This window comes from Acartia tonsa, chromosome 11, assembly GCF_053477335.1.
Source record: "Acartia tonsa isolate MP-2025a chromosome 11, ASM5347733v1, whole genome shotgun sequence".
Classification (NCBI taxonomy): domain Eukaryota; kingdom Metazoa; phylum Arthropoda; class Copepoda; order Calanoida; family Acartiidae; genus Acartia; species Acartia tonsa.
In genome coordinates, this window is record NC_137270.1 from 29,787,977 (window position 1) to 29,810,275 (window position 22,299).

Genomic DNA, 22,299 nt, shown 5'->3' on the forward strand with positions numbered 1-22,299 from the left:
ATATTATTCCTCAGATTGCCAAAAATGATATTTTGATAAAGTTACAAAGCCCTTTCTCCCCTAAGCCCACTAGTACGCTTAAAAAATAGTAGTTCAACTTACCAAGTAAATACTACCTACTTGTCACTACTGTGATATTATGGGCATTAATGTCCTTAATTACATTCTTACTACTTACCTTAGACAGATCCCCGGATTCAAGAATCCGGAATATTGAGCCGGACATTTTTACAGGATTTTTACTACATTGATTCCTACATTTTAAATAAAAGCATTTTCACCTGAAATTTTAAGTTTATTGTAGTATTACATTTATAGATTGTTAACTCTTATAACTTTTTCTATTCTAAAATGTTGACTAGCAAGCAATACTGTAATTAACAGTTAAATCAAATAAATATCACAGACAAAATCATTGAAAGGATCAAAAATATAATGTAAGCTTTTGTTTTAAAAAGAATATTTTAGCTTATTGACTAAACTTAATTTAAGAATATCATTAAGATTCTGAATTAATCACAATACAATATTACAATACAATACAATACACATTGTCATTATATTAAAGAAGCAATATAATCTAAGTTATTGTATAATTGAGATCTTTTTAATAAACTCTAACTTTAATCTACCTTTCAGTTATACTTCAGTAGCAGAATAAGTTTTCTATTTCAAGCTCTAAGTATGACATATACTTTATTATAGTGCAAAGACACCATTGGAACTGCACCATCTTGTTAGATTAGGTTAAACACTTGGAAGTATTATTATTTCTCTTCAGTTTCATTTTCTTTGGCGTCCACTTCTCTAATGGCTTTACTGTGGAAGGTTTTACCCATCATTTCCATTACAGCCTTAAAAGTAAGAATATAATACAATGGTGTTATAGACAGTTGGACATGGATAGTTCAGTTAAAGACAAGCTGCACTTCTAATAAGAAATACATTAGTATATTTGGTTACTAACAAAAGAGTATGTGTCATATTCCTTTTTTGCACTCATAAATGGTTATAAGTGAATCTACAAAAATTTCGATTGGATTTTGTACCTAATTACTAGTGGCCTTGTTCCTTGCAACCAGGGGCTAGATGAACCCCACATGCATCATGGATACTTTTATCTTGTGATAGCTTATAATCATCCCAAGACCTCCAAGTATATTCACTAAAGAGTAGAGCCAAATTGATTTTGAGCACGCAGTAACTCAAGCCTCAGACAGACAGAGAGGCATTGTTCTACTTTAAATCATATTAAGATATTTAAAAACTATAAACCTGTAACTCTGGATCCATATTAAGAACAGAAGCTCCACCGCCCTCCATGTCGTCAGGTTCGTCGCCTAGCCCCCAGATTTCAAGCTCCACTATTTTACCCTCCTAAACAATGTTGTTGTATTGGCTGCTCATAGTCCATTTTCGTGTCCGGTTCGTCATCAGTAGGTGGGGGAGCTACAAGGGTGGGATTATGCCAGAGGTCAATGGGATTAAGGTTGGTGGGGTTATTAGGGCAGGAAAAGAGGTGTTGGACAGTTTCAGGGGTAGGATTGTTGGGGCAGGATGGGCAGTTGGGTGAAAAAGAAGGGTTGATGGAATGCAGGTAATGATGGAGCTTAGGACAATAGTTGGATCTCAATTGGGAGAGGATGGTTCTGTAGTGCCTAGGAAGTTGGATCTCAGAGGGGTTGATGTTGGGAGCGGCGTGGTTAATGACAGGATTAGGGGGATATGAATTGATGGCTTGGGTAACTGCAGAGGTGTGGAGTCGGGAGATGGTGGATTTATAGTTTGCAGGGAGGAGATTGTTCTCAGGGGTGAGAAATGGTTGGAGAGTTGGGAGGAACATGGATTGGAGGGTGGATTTCTTGGATCTAGGACCAGGAGGGGTTGTGACATTGGGGAAGGATGGGTGGGAAGGACGGAGGGTGGAGGCCAGGTACTGGGAGCATAAAAGGGAGAGGTGATTCCGTACTGGTAGGATTTTAGTTTCTTGGTGGAGGTGGCTAATGGGGGATTTTTTGGTGGAACCAGTACAGATGCGGAGGGCTTGGTTTTGGAGGACTTGGAGTTTATCAATGTTGTTTTTGGAGGTGTTAGGAAACCAGACAAGACAGGCATAGGTGGAGATGGGGCGGAGGAGGGTGTTGTAGGTGGTCACTGGTGAGGAGGGTCTCCTTCTAGTGGCCCCATTTGGTGCCAGCCAGACATTTAAGGATTCTGAGGCGGGAGGAAATTTTAGTAGGAGCAGAAGGCCATCCTGCCACGCAGGTAGCAGGATAGCCATCTGATGATATTTGGATGGAGGTTTGATGAGGAGATTTTTTGGAGAAGGAGATGGATTGGGATGCAATAAAAGGCTTTGGAAAGGTCAATGGATGCTACAGTTGTGCGGCTGGGGGGGGAGGTTTTGGTTGAAACCGTTAGCAATGGAGGTGGAAAGATTAAGGAGTGAGGATGTGGTGGAGTGGAGGGGTTTGAAGCCATGTTGAGTGGGGTGGGTGGAGAGGGATTGTTTAAGGTATGGGAGAAGGAGGCGTTCAAGGACTTTAGCTGCAGGACAGAGGAGGGAGATTGGGCGGTAGGAGGTGGAAAGGTCAGGGGGTTTACCAGGTTTGAGGAGGGCAATAATTTTGGAGAGCTTCCAAATGGCAGGGATATTAGCAGCGGAAATGGAGAGGTTGAAGAGTTTGGTAAGGTAGAAGATGCCATTTGGACCAAGGTGTTTGAGGTGGAGGATGTTGAGGTGATCAGGACCAAGTGCAGATGAGTTTGAGGAATTTTTAATGGCTTCAAGGACGAGGGCAGGGGTGAAAGGTTGGAAATCTCTGTTGAGGCGGTGGCGTTGTCTAATTTTGCGGATAATTTTTCTGGAGAAAGGGTTGGAATACTATAGGAATAACATATAAAAGCAATTACATTTTCAGGGATTTCAAGTGAGAAGCAATTGTAGATTCTATGAACATTTCAAAACCCTTTTACACAAGTAAATGCAATTCAATTTAGAAACATATACTTTGTTTATAAAAAATACAGCATAATTTTAACTAAAATACACGATTTTGTCTGAATAATGATTGCTTCACAGTGCGATCTTTTGCCAAAAAACGGGACATTTAGAGTAGACAAAAGTAAACTTCAATAAATAAGCTTGAATTTGAAGAAATGGTGTAATTTCTTTTGCTTTAACTCGGAAATAACTTAAATTTTGCCTCTGCTAACTTCTAATGTGCATTTGGTAAGTATGTCTTGCTGTTTTGGAGGAGCGAAGCTACCCTATTTTTAAAAAATCTATAAAACTTCATAACTTTAGTTAGGATAGGAATATTTTAACAAAATCAACGTCTATGTAAATATTTCTTCAATGCAAACAATGTTTGTGAACAAGAATATAGCGTCAGGTGCACACATTTCGAGTCCTGGCATTTTTAGGTAGGTCCAGTATAAGTAAAATAAGACACTTATAATAAGGCGGGTTGATTTCCAACTTTCTTGGAATTTCACATTTTCCCACACTGGCAAGGGTTACTGAGCCTATATAAAACCCTGTGAAACTTGAAACAGGTTTTTTAATCCAAAAACAACGGGCGCGCGGGGGGGAATAAAAGTGCCCACCCCCTTATAAAACCAAAAATTGAAATTCCTTCAAACACAGGCATGTTGCATATCAAAATGACCGCATTGAAATGCTGATTATGAATCTGAAAACCGTTTTGAAGAATATTGCTCCTAGTTCGAATAAGAGCCTATTAAGTACCTAAAAAGGCTGATTTAGTCCAAATTGTTCATTTTGGATGGTTATTTGAAAATCATTTCAGACTGAATCAATATTTTTCAAAACGGTTTTCAGATCTGTAATCAGCATTTCAATGCGGTCATTTTGATATGCAACATGCCTGTGTTTGAAGGAATTTCAATTTTTGGTTTTATAAGGGGGCGGGTACATTTTATAACCCCCGCGCGCTCGTTGTTTTTGGATTAAAAAACCTCTTTCAAGTTTCACAGGGTTTTATTTATGCCCAGTAACCCTTGCCAATGTGGGAAAATGTGAAATTCCAAAAAAGTTGGAAATCAACCCGCCTTAACTTATAAGGCATGTTTTCAAATATTTTTTTTACAGATATAAACAACAATAACATAATTTTCAAATCACTTTTGATTTTGTGTTAATACCTTTATTCTAGGTCTAGCTATCTTCATTTAAAGTTTGTATAAGAATATAAGCATAATTACTTAAATTATATTCTCTCTCAAACGTATATTTCTCTCTCTCTCTCTCTGATGTGTATATAATGTTTTTGCAATATTATAATTAATCTCCAAATTTGAATTTCTGCTGGACCAAAACCAGTTAGAACTACAAATTTTTTTAGAACACATGAAATTTAGCAAATTTAATTGCTGAAATAAAAGTATTTTTAAGTCATCTTTATTTAACGACTCCTTTATCCCTTAAATGTCCATTATAACCGCGAGAACGGCGAAAATCGTTAAAAATCACGCCAACGGCGGCAAATAACGGCGAAACGGTTCGCCAGAGGCAAATGATGCATAAGTCAAGAAAGATCCGCCTTAAAAAGTTTGAAAATATTGCAGAGATGACTTTGGGCTCTAAAATGACTCCTTTCCCCTCTAACGGGGGAAAATTTGAAATTAACAAGAACGAAATTGTTCAAACCATGCAATGTAAAATGCTCAATTACTCAAAAACGGACAAGAGGCCCCAGGTTGTGAAAACTGTTTTATACACAATACATGTTGTATATTGATATTATTATTGCAAAACCCGGGGCCTCCTGTCCGTTTTTGGGTAAAATGGAGAAAACTGATTTTTTGGGGTTAAAAATCTTAATATTTTGGGTGAAATTTTCTCACAAAATGTCAATTTACACCACCAAAAAAATATTTTTTTTAAAATTTTTTCTTTAATTAGACATTGGTACAGGTATCTGAAAAGTACCTCAATAAATTTTTTTTTTCATAAGATGAACATAAATGTATTTTTTGTTGCTTTGAAAAAATTGTGTAAAAAAATCTGGAAAATCATCAAAACTGAAAAGAAATTTTTCACTACCCTTTTTAAAAATGGCATAAACCCGCCAAAAATTAATATTTTTTAAAAATTTCTTTTCTAGCTGTCCACTTACAGCCATTATTAGGTCCTAGGATAGATAAAAGTCGATTTTAGATTTTTTGGATGTCCCGATTTTTTTCAAAAGATCCCACTGTGTGCTTGTGATGCTAATAATACCTGTACACCCAGTTGTGGTGAATAATAAGTTGTGCACGATGGAGATGTAACTACTTTTCCAAACTCGCTGAACAACATTGTTTTAAGTTTATTTTCATGTATTGCCTACAAAAATCAATAATTCCCCCTGTTTCCCTCAGTAGTTTACTTTCAATTTAGACCATTTCTAGAGGAAGAGCTAAGCTACTAATCGAATATTAGGTATAATTCAAATATCTTAAAACTTAAAACCAACTGTATCCCTGTCGATCCAGTATCCAAAGTATTCAAGCTGTCCCCCTTGTCCCAGGCCATTTGGCATGGTCTTCTGTTTCATATTGAAATACTAAATAATTAGGCTTTTGGTGATTTTTATTTTCGAATATTTTTATCGATAAATAATAATGTGTACCTAATGAATAAGTCATATGTAAACAAATGATAAGTATTTGTACTTCATTAAAGTTTGTATTTCCTAGGTAAATATAGAAATTCTAGATAATCAATTCCTTAATTGGGCATTTAGGTATAAGCATGAGTCTTTCTGCCAGAAATTCCTTATTGTGGGATTATTGTGTCTGAATGACAATCTGTGGTAATGAATTTGTTTGTTTGTGTAGCCACAGAAGGTCACACCAAGAACCGCTAACATGTTGGTATCTCTTCAGGTGATTCCATCGTCGAGTTTTAAAAAGTTAGCGGCCTGATGTGGCGTTGTCCAAAGGCTAATTGGAGTTAAGTCAGTAGGATTTTGTTTACAGTTGAAGAGGTGAGGGGTGTCGTGGGGGGAACTTCCGCATTTGGGGCACTTATCCTCGATGGTGCCAGTGGTGTCAATTCTGCTTTTATATGAGTATAATAAGCTGCTGTAGCCGGATCTTAATTGTGATAGAAGACATCTTTCTTTTCTGATAAGCTTTTCTTCTTCACTGCTTATGTCTGGTGGTGTGCCATTTAGGACTTTATTGTTCTCATATTGATTAAGGGTGGACTGTACAGTTTGTGTGTGTACCCTTTTTATTCCTTGTTTTAGTGCTGTTTTGTCGGGTACTGGTAGTAGATGGTTAATTGATGGTTTCAGTCTCAAAAAAGTTGGTTTTCGGGTTGGTCTTGCAGGTACAGGTTGTTCCAGAAGTTTGTTACCTGGGTGGCCAGGGAGGTGACAGTTGAGTAGATGTTGTTTTGTTAGCATCTGTCCGTGTTCTCTCAGAGGTAAAATTTTCGTTTCTCTGTGTAGATGAACAATTGGTGTTATTTGTAGACAGCCTGTAATTACTCTAAGTGCTTGGTTTTGAACAATCTGTAATTTTGACCAACAAGTTTCAGAAATAATGGGGCTCCAGACGGGAATGGCGTATTCCAGGGTGCTTCTAGCTAGAGCTTTGTATGTCATGGTTAACATTTCTTTGTTCTGTCCCCAGTTATTTCCTGCTACACATTTCATCAGGTTAATTTTGGATTTTGCTGTGTTAATTGTGTTATTGACGTGTGGAGTGAAAGTATGCATGGTGTCAAAAGTAACACCTAGAAGCTTGGGGTTTCTTTCCAGCCTGACTAATATGTTGTTGATGATAACTTGAGGGTGGATGTTGAATTCTTTTGTGTCAGGGGTGAATAAGGTGACTGTAGATTTCTCGGCAGAGAGAATCAAGTCTCTTTCTTTCAGATATTTGGCAATAACTTCAGCATATGAGTTAATTAGTTCACTCATGGCAGAGATGTTTGTACCTGTGGTGTAGATTGAAATATCGTCGGCATATTGAACTACATATACTCCTGAGGGTGGTTTTGGGAGTTTTGAAAGGTAGAAATTGAATAGCACTGGGGATGTGACGGCCCCTTGTGGGACTCCTGTACGTACATTTTTGAATTTAGATGTTGAATTGCGGAAATGTACTTGTGCTTGTCTTCCTTTCAAGTAACAACAGAACCATCTCTTTATTGAAGGTGGTAATGTAGACTCGTTCAATTCTGATAGAAGTTTATCAAGATTGACCATATCAAATGCTTTGGAGAGGTCCAACTGCAGAAGAACTGTCCTGTCAGGTGGTCGTTTTTGACTAAATCCATCAGACACTTGTGTGTTGAATTCATTTAGGGCAGTTACAGTTGAATGTAGTTGTCTGAATCCATGTTGAAAGTCAGGAATTGGGAGATTCTCCTGTAGTGTTGGTAGAATCAGTCTTTCGAGGATTTTGATGGCTGGGCATAATAATGAGACTGGCCTGTAGGAATTTGAATCTCCTTTGTCTTTTCCAGGTTTCAGTAAAGGAACTACAAATGACTGTTTCCAGATATCAGGGATTTTGCTGCAGCTGACAGATATGTTGAAGATGGCAGTGAGAAATTCAATTCCTTTCTGCCCAAGGTGTTTAATGTGCAGGTTAGAAATCCCATCAGGGCCTACGGCCTTAGAAGCTTTGCACTTCTTTATGGCCTCTCTTGTTTGTTCAGGGGTGAAAGAGATAGAGTCATCAAGAACATTCTTTTTGATATCTTTCGTGACTTTTCTGGAGTTCTTGGAACTTTTGTGGTGAACAACTGATGTGAATTGTTTCACAAAGCCTGTGGCAATATCTTTCCCAAGGGATAGATATTTGCCTTTAAATCTGATAGCCTGGTTGGGGTTGGCAACGTCTTTATTACTCAGATTTTTTATCAATTTAAATAGTTTTGATGAGCATCCTTTGTCGATGTTATTGACGGTTTCCTTCCATTTCTCTTTTCTGAAGTTGTTTATTTCAGAATTTATTTCAGAATTTAATTGTTGGATTTCAGGAGAGGAAGGGTTATTATCTCTTAATTCATCACGTTTGGTAATTTTATCCATAGCAGAGGTAGGGATTTCAGGTACAGTGTCCTTGATTCTACCTGCAGGTATGGATTTTCTGGCTGCTTTATTGATAATGCGTCTAAAGGTTTTTTCAGCTTCAAAGATGTTGGTGGGGGCTGGTACATTTGAGAAATGATTTTATGTTATTGATGTAAATTTTTCCCAATCTGCTTTTTTGAAATTCACATAGGTTCGTTTGATAGATTTAGATATTTTGAGAGATGTAGAGATGGTTATGATTATGGGGAGGTGATCTGATCCAAGACTTTTCTTGACTTCCCATTTTATATTTGGGACAAGTGATAGTGAGGCAAGTGAGACATCTGGTGAGGTTGGTTGTCCGTGTGATGGTAGTCTTGTTGGATGATCTTCATTTAGTACAGCTAAGTTGGATGGGCTGATCTCATCCGACAAGGTGGATCCTCTAGGGTCTTGGATACTGGAATGCCAAAGTTGGTCATGTGCATTTATATCCCCTAGTACTAAAGAGTCTCTGGATTGGAGGAAGGGGGTAAGAGAGGGGGAGTAATCTGCGGGGCAGCTCGTCACTGGTGGTATATATAAGTTATTGATGTTAATATTACCAACTCTGAATGATTGTGATTCAGTGATGTTGTCATTTGCAGGTACTTGGTTAGGTGTAAAATCCATTGAAGAGTGTACATAGTAGGCGAGGCCTCCTCCCATATCTCTTTCTCTATCTTTTCTTATCAATGTGAAGTTTGGAATTGTTGGAATTTTGGAATTGTTGTTGAGTTTTGTTTCTTGTAAAACAATAATCTTGATGTTGTTGTCATGAACAAATTGTATGAGGTCATGTAATTTGTTTCCAATGCCATTACAGTTCCATTGCATTATCTTCAGGTTGTAATGGTCGAAGTTAGGGGTGGGGAATTGATTATTTGAAGAAGGAGGTGGGGGCGGAGGGGGTGTGGGGGGCGGGGGTGTAGGAGGTTGTGTATGGAAGGGGTCGTGGAGGCAGGCTGGGCAGATGTATGTTGACCATTCTTTCTTTTTGACCAGTCTGCTGCAATTGTTAGTTTTGCGAAAGTGAACCCATTCACTGCATTTTGTACATTGAACTGAAGGAGAGTTGCGATGGAGAACGAGGGAGCAAACAGAGCAGTAATAGGTGATGGGTCCAGGGTTAGGTTCGATGCCAGCCAGGAGTAGCAATAATCTGACCAGACAGGCTGGCATTGGCTGGTCAGTAATTAGAAAAATTCATACTGACTTGGGTTCTGGTGTCCTCCGGCGGAGGGGTAAGTGGAAGACTTTGCAGCTCTGGTGGTGTTGAACTGTTGGATGCACTGCATAAAAGCTCTTCCTCGACATCCTGTGGTAATGAATCTATTATTATGGTAGATCAAAGTGAAACACCTGCCATACTCAGGTTAGGTAAGAGAAGACTCCAAGTATAGTTAACAGAAAATGGAGCTCATAGCAAAAACACTCCTTGTATTCTAGGCAAGATCATCACAGAAACAACAAACTATATATTATATAAATATACTTTAGTAATAGTTAATTGGTTTATGTTATAAGTAAAAGCCATTTGATAATCACAAAATTCCTGAAAGTTTTGATTAAATGGAGTAGTTTCATACACATTCATTTCTGGTCCAACATGAAATAGAAAGCTGTCCGAGCTACCAAAAAAACTTGGACCTAAAGAAAAAAGGAAAAACTTAATTTATTAGGTAAACGTAAGATGAAATATCTGTCTTTAACTTTTAAGTTAATAAAAAGGAAAGTTACCTACTGTAATTGCTTAAATCGTTATTAATATTCTTTTTTGACTGAAGAAAATTTGGCCATTGGTTTCTCTTTCTAAGATAAACCATATCTGTCGGCTCGCTAACCGCTTAGCCTGTAGTTCAATATTTGTAGAAACAAAATTGTAAATATTAAATTAAATAGTTTTTGCTTATTACTTATCGAACTTTTTACCTATTTTCCAGCTTTTGGTATTGTACCCACCAAAAATATTTCCTTCATTGTCTGAAATATAAATTAATTAAAATTATTCGCTAGGTACTTAGCCTAGCCTAGCTAGGTGACTTGACTTAAAAACTTTAAATGTAAAAATTTTGTTCAATTTCCATGGTAAGATTATTTTTTATAGAAGTAGGTAATTTAACATCCGTTATATATCCATTCATGCAAACACCATAATTTGGCAGGTATTATCAATGAATCAAATAAAATATCTTGTATTTGAAACAATTAAGTTTTGGAATACATGCATGACATTGCCCAAAGAAAAAAAGAATATAAAGCCATTTTTCAATACTTTTATGGAAGATTGACGCATATAAATTTATTATATAGTAATGAAATATTTACTACTTTTATAACTTCAAAATATAGGTAATAGGTATGTAATTTAATTTAAATGAAATGACTACCTTTAACAACTATAATAGTAGGTCCTCGATTTATGATAACACCAGCAAGCTTGGAAAAACTTTCTCCGTCCGTTCTTGTGCTAAATATTGGCCTAAAATTGAATAGTAGAACAGGGCCGACAAAAATTACAGATAAGTTTACATTATGCTTTAAACTTAAGCAGCCTTTTACTGCGGGACTCTGTTAATCTTTAACCTTAAGGAACATAACCCAAAATAAGCATCATCAAATATGCGTTTTTATCAATAAGTTCATTTGTGGTCCAAGTGATATAATAGGAATATCACCTAAATATTTTACCCATTTTTTTTTGTATTCTCAAATATTATGATACGAATACGATACAAATATTATTACAAAAACAACTTTAAAAAATTGTAGGTACCTCCAAACATTTTTGTATTTCAAAGCCACATGATGGTTAAGGAAGAGAAGTTGTAGAGAACTTAGAAATGATTCTTCGCTTGGTATACCTAAAACAATTCACTTAATGGGCTTAAACAATAGTGGCTTTACTCCTACCAACTGGAAGCTCTGTATTCAATGGGAAAGAGAGTTGGCAGAAAAAAGTTTAAACCCATCATGGAATCTGAAAGAAGCTTCCTTAAAATTCACCCGTTTGTAGCAAAACCTTATATGACACGATAAACAAGAACAAATTACTACTTTTTATCATAAGAAGAAGATTGCATTGTAATAAAATTACATTGAACACTTGTTTTTAATAATTATTCTTGCGATTACATAAAGATAGCATGACGTGACAGCGTCACATGTTAAGCTAGTAACATTTTTCAGGGGTGTTTATTCTGCAAATTTGACCCGGGTAAAAAAAAAATATGTGGTTGGGGGGAAAAAGTTATGAGGACTGAAAGCATTTTTTTCTATTTTTCTCCCCTCTTTGGTGAAAAAAAAACTAAAAAATATGTGGAAGTGGGCATAATATGAATAAAATAAAGAGTTCTGAAAATATTTTTCCATTTTATCCCCTTCCTTGCTGGAAAAAACTAGAAGGGAAAAAAAAAAAAAAATTTGAAGCAGGGGAAAAAAATGAATCTTGTGCAGAATATACACCGCTGACATTTTTTCTATTCTTTTGGGTCAACAAATCAAGGGTCTAACGAGCGAATTACGCTTAGGTATTAAAGAGATCTGCTCTACTACAACTTACATGCTTTGGGTACATGCTTAGACTTTATATTACAGCAAGCACAAAGAACTTGATGTATGGCATATTCAATCATCTGATTCTCGTGGATTAATTTCTCCAGATCTTCTATCTCCAACTCTTTAGTTAGATCACTTTCTTTTCTGTTTAATAAAAAAAAACATTTTATGGTTAATTGCAATTTCTTTGATCTTGGTTTGGTAGAATAAACAGATATTTAGGTATTAGTTGACAATGGAAAAATCGTGTCAAGGTAGCGCAGAAACATAAAGAAAACAAAAAGAAAAAAACAATAAACAGAAAATAAAGTTTATATAAATATTATCAGAACATAATGAATAGGATGATACCTATACTTCGTTAAGACAAAGCCTTTAATTTCAAACATAATCAGATAGTGTGACATACGGACGACGCCTTAGTTATAGAGTATCTGTGTTACTGAACACCGAGCAAAATTTTTTCATTCCTAAATGTTGCTTTTCGCTTTTGATTCGGAAAAATTACATCGTGAAGTAGAGAAAGGCTCAAAGCAGATACTTGGCGTTTCATTTCCTCATCTGAAAAAAAATAAAGTTAATAACGAACCTACCTAATATTCATAGCAATATCGAAACAAGATGAATTTTTCATAATTAAAAAGGAACAACAAAGTTTTTTTTGGAGTTCAAAAACATTTACATAGGTATACATCACAAATTAAAATTATTTTTATTCGACAATTTATTAAAATAGGCAAACTGAAAATCTTTGAATTTTTACCTGATAATTTATTAGAATAGGTATTAGCAAGAGATGTTAACAAAACTTCAAGAGCAGCTTTAACATCAGATATTTTAACTGGTGGCTTTTTCAGCATTAATATTCCTAGAAATCTAAACAATAATATAAAGTTAAATCACATAAAAGATGGATTTTATATCTAAAGTTCATCATTCATTTGAATAAAAATATTAAACTAGAATTAATCTTACAATTTTTCATTTTACTATTCGCAGAAAGCTTTATATAATACGATGCAATAAATAACTTAACTATCCCAAATGATTTTAACTCAGTCAGCAACAATAAAAGGACCCCATTGGAATGTAACTTATTTTCCATGTAGAATTACCTATCCCTTATCTACTTCCTTAAAATTCAATGTAAGAAAACTTCATTAAAAATAAATAGCTACCTAGCATGATCTTCGATGTCGAGGGTAACATGACGGGCTACGAATCCAATATATTTATTTTCATCAATCGTCCCCTAAAATAATAATTATCCTAAAATAATAATTATAAGATATTGGTAGTTAATATTGTGAAGGGGGGGGGGGGGGGTAAAATGTGGTGACTCGTGCCACGACATACCAGCAATTTTATTTTGGATGCTACTCCCTTAGTTTTAGAGATAATTGGGTAAAATCTTTTGGGCTGGGTCACTTATTACCCCAAGTTTTGGTATCTTTAAAAAAACGGCGGCGGGACCGCCGCTCCCGCCGTTCACCGCCATTTTCCGCCGCCGCCAAAAAATATTTTTTATTGCATTTCTCGCTGAATTAGGTAATTTAAAATCATTTGAGACCATGTTATTTTTTTCAAATTGTGGAGACAAAATGTATTTATCTTTCAATATTATATAGTTACAATTTTTAACAAAATTAATATGATACAGTACAGGTATCAAAACATGTTAACATGTTAAAGACCTTTCTTTTACTTTGGAAGTCAAAATATTTTTCAATGGGTAGGTAGGTATATAATATTCCTAACATTAAGATACCAATATCTGACTAGAGAGGGTCAATAAATCAAATCCTCTATTAGAACTTTTTATAAGCTCCTATCTTACTGAAACTAATATAATCCTAGGGAATTTTTTGTTGTGATCTTTCTCTATTTCTATAATTAAACCTTTGTCTGTCCTGTTTTCTATTAAAAATACTTTACCTGTGCATTTTTGACTTGATTGAAAATATTCAATCTCTGCTGTGGTGGTAAAATATTCCAAGTAGAGGGCAATCTAGATAAAATAAAGATAAATATATTGCATAATTATTTTTATAGTGCAGATAATTTTTTCAACAGTTAGACAAAAAAGAGAGCGCCAAAAAATTATGACATTTATTCTGTATCTAGTATTTTTTTGAAAAACAATAGGTATTTTTTTTGTTTAATAATTTTTCATTTAAAAGTCCTTAAATTGCCGTTACTTATGGACTTCATTGATCTTATTTCAAACAAAAATAACTAGGTAGGCAAGTAGCACTTAACTGATGATAAATAATATATCCTATTATATAAAGCAGTAAGGTTTGTTAGTAGTTTAAGATTTCGATAACTAATGAACCGATGGTGTTCCTAGTTCTAGGGAATCATCACAAAGGTCCTTGGATAGTTTTAGGGCTATTTCAAATTTTAGATTGTAACACGGTATGGATTTAAGCTATTTTTCTAATCCCTTCTGATACAGAGCCCCGAGATACTAGAAGCGTACCCGCTAGTTTCATATAATTTTTGCATGAAAAAAAAAAAAATAACACTAATTTAACAGTTGAAATCTTTTCCCACAAGTTCTTATGAAGTAGAGTTTTAAAATTCCCAGTACAAAGAGATTAAAAGTGCTTGTTTTAGAGTATGTCAGCAGTTTCTTAAAAGTACACTTTATGCAATTTTGTATTTTCCTATAATAGAAAGTACGGACGGTTTTAGTCTCCTCGTTGATAGCTCCCTAACGGGGGAGAGGCGGTTGTGACACTTTTTGAAACCAAAACTAAAAGTCAAAGGAACTCAACTAAGAAAAAGAGTTACAGCACTGAAATTTGGTATGGCAGTTGCTTTAAAGAGGTACAATCGGGAACTGTAAAGAAACGGCGGCGAAACCGCCGCTATGACTGAATTGTTTTTTGGCGGGAAACGGCGGTAACGACTTTCACCAACTTTTCTTCACAGTTCCACATTGTGTCTCTTTAAAGCGGCTGCCATTCCAAATTTCAGTGCTGTAACTCTTTTTATTTAAGTTGAATTCCTGTAGTTTTGGTTGGAAGTGTCACAACCGCCCCATCCCTTTTAAAAAAATTCGCAATTACATGTTTATACGTCTAAAAATCTTTTTAGTTTTGGAAACACAAGTCCTATTATAGAAAGGACAAGGTTTTTTTGAAGCAAGTTCTTAAAAATAACTGGTCATATTGAGAGTTTTAAGTAAAGGGTAAGGTAATTTTTCTTACTCCCAAACCCATACCAAAGCACACAATGTTAAGATTATTTGTAATGAAAATTATGGCATAAAAAGGGTGAATATATTTAAGGTTAATTTATATACAGCAAGTGAATTCTAGACGTTGCAGGATCTTGCTTCAGAGAATTTATAAAGCTCTTTTAACTTCATCACAAATGCACTAATATTAAACGACGCTTACTCTTTGAGCGGCCCATTTTTAAATGACTGTCTTAACGATTGAATGGTAGAATCGTCCAAACTTTTAAAATCCACACGAACACTAGAGGCTTCATTACCCATTTTAAAGTACTTTTTAAAAAGCACCCTTAAAGCATATCTTAAAATCTGAAAACATTTCTTTTAAAAAGAATTATATATTAAAACTTGTAAAAAATATATTTGACATAATAATTCAACAGAAAATTTACAAAAAATGTATGTAGGATAGGTAGATAATTACATAAATAAATGCATATTTTTCTTTCTTGATAAAATGCGTAAATAAATAAAATGTACAACTTGGTAAAAAAAATGCGCAGAAAGTTGCATAACTTAATGTGATGAAAATTTAACAATTGTACACAACATTTTTAGTATCAAAGAAAATATAAAATAAAAATTCGGAAATAAAAATAAAACACTTCTATTTAAAATTTTGTGCAGGGCATTGAAATCCAAACCAATGTAAATTTTTCTCCATGACAGCAAATTATATAAAAAAATCATGATTTAAATTTTAGCTGCAAGCAATTCTTAATTTGGAATACAAATACAGTTGTGCACAGTTTTCAACAACGACGCTCACAAAAAAAAACATTCAGGTTGTCAGTTCGGTAGCAGTTTAAAATTTTTAGGACTTTTCATTATTTTAAGGAAGAACATAAACCAAATGGGGTATCTATATAAAATGGAGTAATCGAATAAGAAAGGAAGAATATTTTGGAATAGGCCACATGTTGGAGGAAGGTATTAAAATAGATTCTAGTATGCCATCCATACAGACTGAATGATTTGAAACACAGCAGAGCCAATCACAACAAAAACAAAGAGAGCAATCATCTCAGGACTCACGGGGTACTGGTTGTCCTGAAAATCAAAAAAAAATAATGTAAGTAACAAGGAACTCCACAGTCAAACAGACTGAAAAGGTACATTTTAGAGTAAAATTGTAGGTCAAAGAAACATTTCATAGTGATCTAGAGATTTAGACCCCATTCACAAGCCAAACGGACAAGCAGAGAAAGCAAATTAGAGTAGCTTTTAGCGACTAAAGATAAATCTTTATTTTAGCTTGTATTGGAGTAAATGATTATTCATTTTAACTATAATAAAACACTAGTGGATTAACTTTGATTCTTTGATAATATGTAAATTGGTAACCAAAAGAAATATGACAAAATTTTGAAATAATTAACGGTGAGACATCACTTCTACAAAAATGTTTATTTTTTACATTAGGAAATTTAATCAAATCGCAGCATAAAAAAAACTTTATTGCTGTACTCCTTTTCATTACTATTTTTAATAGGTATGCTATTCTTATTTTAGCTTTAGAAGCATAACGCTTTCGTGGAAGCAAAGGTACACAAAGGTATTGACAATGCAGAAAAGTGAAAGAACCAAATTATACAAAAGAAAATCTATCATTCAATGAGAATTTTGCTATAGACCTATCCCGGGTTAGGAAGGAGGGGGAAGTTTTGACACATTTGCGTAAACAGTGAGTATAGGCTTTATCTTTGGACTGAGGGGATAGGTTATTAGGGATAAAATCATTCTTATATGATGGATTTTTCCAAGTTTAAAGATTTTTTGGATAGGCCTCAAAGTTCAGGAGCTGCAGGCCTCCAGGTCCTCTCTGTACAGGTAAAAATTAATAAAAAAAAATTTTATTTTAAGAGTTAAAAGTCAACTTATGAAACAAAATATGCATTTTTTTCTTCAAATATGTAAATAACATTCAAAAATATGCATATTTTGTTTCATAGGTTGACTTCTAACTCTACAAAAAAAAATTTTTTTTTTTAATTTTTACCTGTACAGAGAGGACCTGGAGGCCTGCAGCTCCTGAACTTGGAGGCCTATCCAAAAAATCTTAAAACTTGGAAAAATTCATCATATAAGAATGATTTTATCCCTAATAACCTATCCTCTCAGTCCAAAGATAAAGCCTATACTTACTGTTTACGCAAATGTGTCAAAACTTCCCCCCATCCTTGTTTTATAGATTAGACTAATCCTTCATTTGTACAATCCTGTAATTAAAGAGATATTAAACGAGTTATAGATAAGCTTCAGTTCTTATATTATCCAACCTTTTTAGAGGTCAACTTGACATTTCCTCTCTTTGTGATATTCTTGGCGGCCTTATCGTTGGCTTTACGCATCTGTGGGGTGGCGGGCATTGTGAACCAGATGAGGTCTTAGGATCTGAAATAATAGGTTAACAGACTTATTAATAAGTTAAAGTTACATTTTACATCCAAGATCTCAAAATCTTAATTTGTTCATAACTAACTGAATTTTACAAGAAAAATTTAGTTCTTAATTAATAATTATATATTTCTATTAATATCTTAATAGAATACATTAAAATTTTTATTATCTAGAAATAATACACGCACATAATATAAAAATTATGCGAGACCATAAGGGGGGGGGGCGTAATGACATTTATTCGTAATCCGTGAGCAAAATGGTCTTAAAATTTAGCTAGACCCTTCAAACTTGGTATATAAGCCTAGTCCTATAGGTATTACATCTAAATGGCAAAAAAATCCAAAATTTTTTATTTTAAGGTTAGGTTAGGTAAGAAAAACCCTGCGGAAATGGGGTTTTTAGGCTTTTTTTGGTCTATTTTGATGTGGACAATTAACTTAAATTGTTTTTTCTTAGGGTTTTAACTTAAATACACTGTATCTATTCATATGGACTTTATTTAAGATGATTCAGCAAGTCGGGGACCGACCCCAGGGGGCTAGGTGGGTGGCCCGCAGGGGTTAAGTGCCTTGTTCCCAATACATATGTTGTGATACATCTAATTATAGGTTTTTTAGGTCAAGGAACTCAAATTTAGAGCTAAAATAAGCATTAGACTAATCTGAAGCTAGCCTTAGCGGGCTAGGTTGGTGGCCCGCAGGGGTTAAGTGCATTTTTTCCAATATATATCATGTTATATATCAAAATATAGGTTTTTTTGGTTAATAAACTCAAATTCTAAGCGAAAATTAGCATTAGACTAACCTGAAGCTAACCCCCCCGGGCTAGGTTGGTTTTCTGCAGGGCTTAAGAGCATTTACCTAACCTAAACTAGAAACTTACTTATATTTTAACATGTTTTTTTATAAACTTTGTCTATTAATGAGGACTTTATTTAAGATAATCCAGCAAGTCGGGAACCCGACCCCAGAGGGCTAGGTTGGTGGCCCGCATTGGTTAAGTTCATTTTTTCCAATATATATCTTGTTATATATCAAAATATAGGTTTTTTAAGGACAAGAAACTTAAATTCTGAGCGAAAATTACCCTTAGACTAACCTGAAGCTAACCCCCCCGGGCTAGGTTGGTTTTCTGCAGGGCTTAAGAGCATTTACCTAACCTAACCTATAAACTTACTTATATTTTTACAGTTTTTTTTCTTGAATAAACTGTGTCTATTAATGAGGACTTTATTTAAAATGATCCAGCAAGTCGAGGACCAACTAATCTGAAGTTAGCCCCAGCGGGCTAGGTCGGTGGCCTGCAGGGGTTAAGTGCATTATTTTCCAAAATACATCTTGTGATATATCAAAATATAGGTTTTTAAGGTCAAGAACTCAAATTCAGAGCTAAAATAAGCATTAGAATAATCTGAAGCTAACCCCAGCAGGCTAGGTGGGTGGCCTGCAGGGGTTAAGTGCATTTTCCCAATATATATGTTGAGATACAACCAATTATAGGTTTTTTTAGGTCAAAGAACTCAAATTCAGAGCTGAAATAAGCATTAGACTAATCTGAAGCTAACACCAGCGGGCTAGGTGGGTTGCCAACAGGGCTTAAGTACATTTTACCTAACCTAACCTAAAAACTTACATTTAATATTATTTTTTTAGGTTTTGTTTCTCAAATAAACTGTCCATTCATGTGGATTGTGGATTTTATTTCAGATGATCAAGCAAGTCGAAGACTGACCCCAGCGGGCTAGGTGGGTGGCCCGTAGGGGTTAAATGCATTTTTTAGAAAAAGTATGTGTTATCATACATCAAATTATAGGTTTTTTAGGTCAAGAAACTCAAATTTACAGCTAATAAAAGGATCAGACTAATCTGAAGCTAGCCCCAGCGGGCTAGGTGGATTGCCTGCAAGTCCTAAGTGCATTTTACCTAACCTAACCTGGAACCTTACTTTTTTGTTTAGGTTTTTTTCTGGAATAAACTGTGTCTATTTATGAGAACATTATTTAAGATGATCAAGCAAGTTGGGGACCGACCCCAGCAGGCTAGGTGGGTGGCCCGCAGGGGTTAAGTGCATTTTTAAAAAGTATGTGCTGTCATACATAAAATTATAGGTTTTTTAGGTCCAGAAATTCAAATTGAGAGCTAATAATTGAATCAGACTAATCTGAAGCTAGCCCCTGCGGGCTAGGTGGGTTGCCTGCAAGGCTTAAATGCATTTTACCAAACCTAACCTAGAATCTTACTTTTTTGAAGTTTTTTTAATTGAATAAACTGTTCATGAGAACATTATTTAAGATGATCTAGCAAGTCGGGGACTGACCCAGGCTGGCTAGGTTTTACTTAGATACACAGTGTTCAGTCCTAAAGCCATCATTTAAAAGATTCTTCATACAGGAGGCTGACCCAAGGAGGTCCCCAACTTGCTGGATCATCTAAAAAAATTTCCTCATTCATAGACACAGTTCATTCAAGGAAAAAACCAAAAAAATAAGTAAGTTTCTAGGTTAGGTTAGGTAAAATGCACTTAAGCCCTGCAGAAGATATACCTAGCCCGCGGGGGTTAGCTTCAGGTAACACTTATGCTTATTTTAGCTCTGAATTTGAGTTTCTTGACCTTAAAAACCTATATTTTGATATATAACAAGATATATATTGGAAAATAATGCATTTAACCCCTGCGGGCCACCGACCTAGCCCGCTGGGGCTAGCTTCAGATTAGTCTTATGCTAATTCTAGCTCTAAATTTGAGTTAACTGACCTAAAAAAACTTATAATAAGATGTATAACAACATATATATTGGGAAAAATGCACTTAACCCCTGCGGGCCACCAACCTAACCTGCTGGGGTCGGTTCCCGACTAGCTGGATTATCTTAAATAAAGTCCTCATTAATAGACAAAGTTTATTCAAGAAAAAACATGTAAAAATATAAGTAAGTTTATATGATAGGTTATGTAAATGCTCTTAAGCCCTGCAGAAAACCAACCTAGCCCGGGGGGGTTAGCTTCAGGTTAGTCTAATGTTAATTTTTGCTCAGAATTTGAGTTTCTTGACCTAAAAAACCTATATTTTGATATATAACAAGATATATATTAGAAAAAATGAACTTAACCCCTGCGGGCCACCAACCTAGCCCGCTGGGGCTAGCTTCAGATTAGTCTAATGCTTATTTTAGCTCTGAATTTGAGTTCCTTGACCTAAAAAACCTATAATTAGATGTATCACAACATATGTATTGGGAAAAAGGCACTAACCCCTGCGGGCCACCCACCTAGCCCCCTGGGGTCGGTCCCCGACTCGCTGAATCATCTTAAATAATGTCCATATGAATAGATACAGTGTATCTAAGTTAAAACCCTAAAAAAAAACAATTTAGGGTAAGTTTCCACATCAAAATCGACCAAAAAAAGCCTAAAAACCCCATTTCCGCAGGGTTTTTCTTACCTAACCTAACCTTAAAATAAAAATTTTTGGATTTTTTTGCCATTTAGATGTAATACCTATAGGACTAGGCTTATATACCAAGTTTGAAGGGTCTAGCTAAATTTTAAGACCATTTTGCTCACGGATTACGAATAAATGTCATTACGCCCCCCCCCCTTTTTAACTCCTTGAAGTGAAAAACAAAGCTTGAATTTGGATAAACACTAGAAATACATAAATAGATAATTTTAATGTTATCTTTTACCATATGTTGAACTTACTAAAATGGAAAGAATAAATTGTCTTGTGTATTTATAATATAAGTAAAGTTTCTGGTGGATTCTAGAAACCTCTAGAAGCTTATTTCTGAAAACACAGAAAATAGTTGCCCTTAAAACTAACGTGTTTAATATGATATAAGATTACACCTTAAATCTAAAACTGTCATTAAAACACATTTTATAAAGTCAACTTGAAATTCCAACTTCCAAATCTCCAATGTTTTGATGTGTTGGAAGTTTTCAAATAAGGGTTGCCAACTTTTTTTTTTTATCAAAATCAGTGTTAATAAAATTTATTAAAAAGATGATTTTTGTTCACAAAAAAACAAGAAACGAAATCATAAAAGATTTTTATAAAAGAAAATATATTTTTCTAACAATTTATAAATATTTGGTAACCTAAAGATCTACAGGTTCCAAGTTGTCAAGGCTTCTAGTAAACTTGGACATTAAAATGAAAATAATATATTTTACGAACGAATACCGCTTTTAACAATACTAAAAAATATATGATAAATTATTTTTTTTAAATACCCTATTTTTTTATTTTTGAATTGTAAAATTTTTCAATTAAAATAATTTGTAAAATAGTATTGATTATATTACTAAAAGCCATCTAAATTAATAAAAGACGACCTTTTTTCTCGCCTTATATTCAATAGTAATAATATTTTTGTTAAAAATAATAAAGATTTTTAGAAAATAAACTAAAAAATTAACATCCTTTTCCAATTATATCGAAATAAAACTGTTACAAAGCTTTAAATGTTACATTTCAAAATAAAAGACAACAAAAATATCAAAAACCGGTTTTGGTTTCTAAAACTAACCAATAAAATCTCTTATTTACAGCTAGCCGAAACATTTAAACCAATGGCGTTCAAGAAAAAATTAAAACTTACAATTTTACTATTGATAACGGTAATTCTAGCATTTATTGTAATATGAAAGCAAAATTAGGGCTATTTATTATTGAATAAGTATATTATTAAATTTTTGTTAACAAAAAGTTTAAAAAAAGGAAAATTAAATTGACCAATGGGTACAACGCAACAATTGTATAGCCAATGAGAATTAGTTTAACTGTAAACAGTAAAAAAAGGCCTACAGACAGATGTGCTTTGATTTGACTACGATTTGTCTCTGCCTGCAAGTTAGTCTGTTGTTTTTACCTTTACAATTATGTGAAAATTTAAATAAAGTATCTATTAATATATGTAAATATGAGGTCTTAATTGAAGATAAATAAAAGAAATTGTAACGAATCGATATTGGTAAATTAATTGAAGAATTTACCTAACGAATTACACAATTATTT

At 34.4% G+C, this 22,299-nt stretch overlaps 3 protein-coding genes across 5 annotated transcripts in view; all 3 read right to left on the minus strand.

The window, feature by feature from the left end:
- melt (ventricular zone expressed PH domain-containing protein melted) overlaps positions 1–285 on the minus strand; it is a 34,840-nt gene extending 34,555 nt beyond the window's left edge. For both annotated transcript variants that reach the window (XM_080176630.1, XM_080176629.1), the window contains exon 1: positions 179–285. In XM_080176630.1, the coding sequence (XP_080032756.1) occupies positions 179–226 (48 nt within the window). In that variant the 5' untranslated portion in view covers positions 227–285. The remainder of the gene's footprint in view (positions 1–178) is intronic.
- LOC145331790 (MTOR-associated protein MEAK7-like) lies at positions 282–15,218 on the minus strand. 2 transcript variants are annotated; one of them, XR_013883901.1, is made up of 14 exons: positions 15,041–15,218; positions 13,569–13,641; positions 12,812–12,885; positions 12,397–12,509; positions 12,104–12,194; positions 11,638–11,777; positions 10,852–10,939; positions 10,466–10,557; positions 10,008–10,058; positions 9,631–9,725; positions 5,481–5,570; positions 5,246–5,312; positions 1,276–1,377; positions 282–854 (listed from the first exon to the last, which is right to left on the minus strand). XR_013883901.1 is itself a non-coding variant. In XM_080176631.1 (14 exons), the coding sequence occupies exons 1-14, from the start codon at positions 15,139–15,141 to the stop codon at positions 768–770; spliced, it is 1,257 nt and encodes a 418-aa protein (XP_080032757.1). In that variant the 5' UTR covers positions 15,142–15,216; the 3' UTR covers positions 282–767. The 2 variants fall into 2 exon arrangements, 1 of the variants encoding a protein (XP_080032757.1); XM_080176631.1 differs by having other exon boundaries at positions 5,488–5,570; positions 15,041–15,216.
- LOC145331791 (stress-associated endoplasmic reticulum protein 2) lies at positions 15,186–17,308 on the minus strand. Its single transcript, XM_080176632.1, has 2 exons — positions 17,157–17,308; positions 15,186–15,927 (listed from the first exon to the last, which is right to left on the minus strand). Exons 1-2 carry the CDS (start codon positions 17,244–17,246, stop codon positions 15,823–15,825), a joined length of 195 nt encoding a protein of 64 aa, XP_080032758.1. The 5' UTR covers positions 17,247–17,308; the 3' UTR covers positions 15,186–15,822.
- Positions 17,309–22,299: the final 4,991 nt, after the last annotated feature.

Coding starts and splice junctions, on each gene's coding strand:
- LOC145331790 (XM_080176631.1), bottom strand. CDS start 15,141: ATGGGTAATGAAGCCTCTAGTGTTCGTGTGGATTTTAAAAGTTTGGAC. Junction 9,726..10,007: donor TACCAAAAGCTGGAAAATAG/GTAAAAAGTTCG, acceptor TTTTTTCTTTAG/GTCCAAGTTTTTTTGGTAGC. Junction 5,313..5,487: donor TTTGGATACTGGATCGACAG/GGATACAGTTGG, acceptor AATGTTGTTCAG/CGAGTTTGGAAAAGTAGTTA.
- LOC145331791 (XM_080176632.1), bottom strand. CDS start 17,246: ATGCCCGCCACCCCACAGATGCGTAAAGCCAACGATAAGGCCGCCAAG. Junction 15,928..17,156: donor TCAAGTTGACCTCTAAAAAG/GTTGGATAATAT, acceptor TTTGATTTTCAG/GACAACCAGTACCCCGTGAG.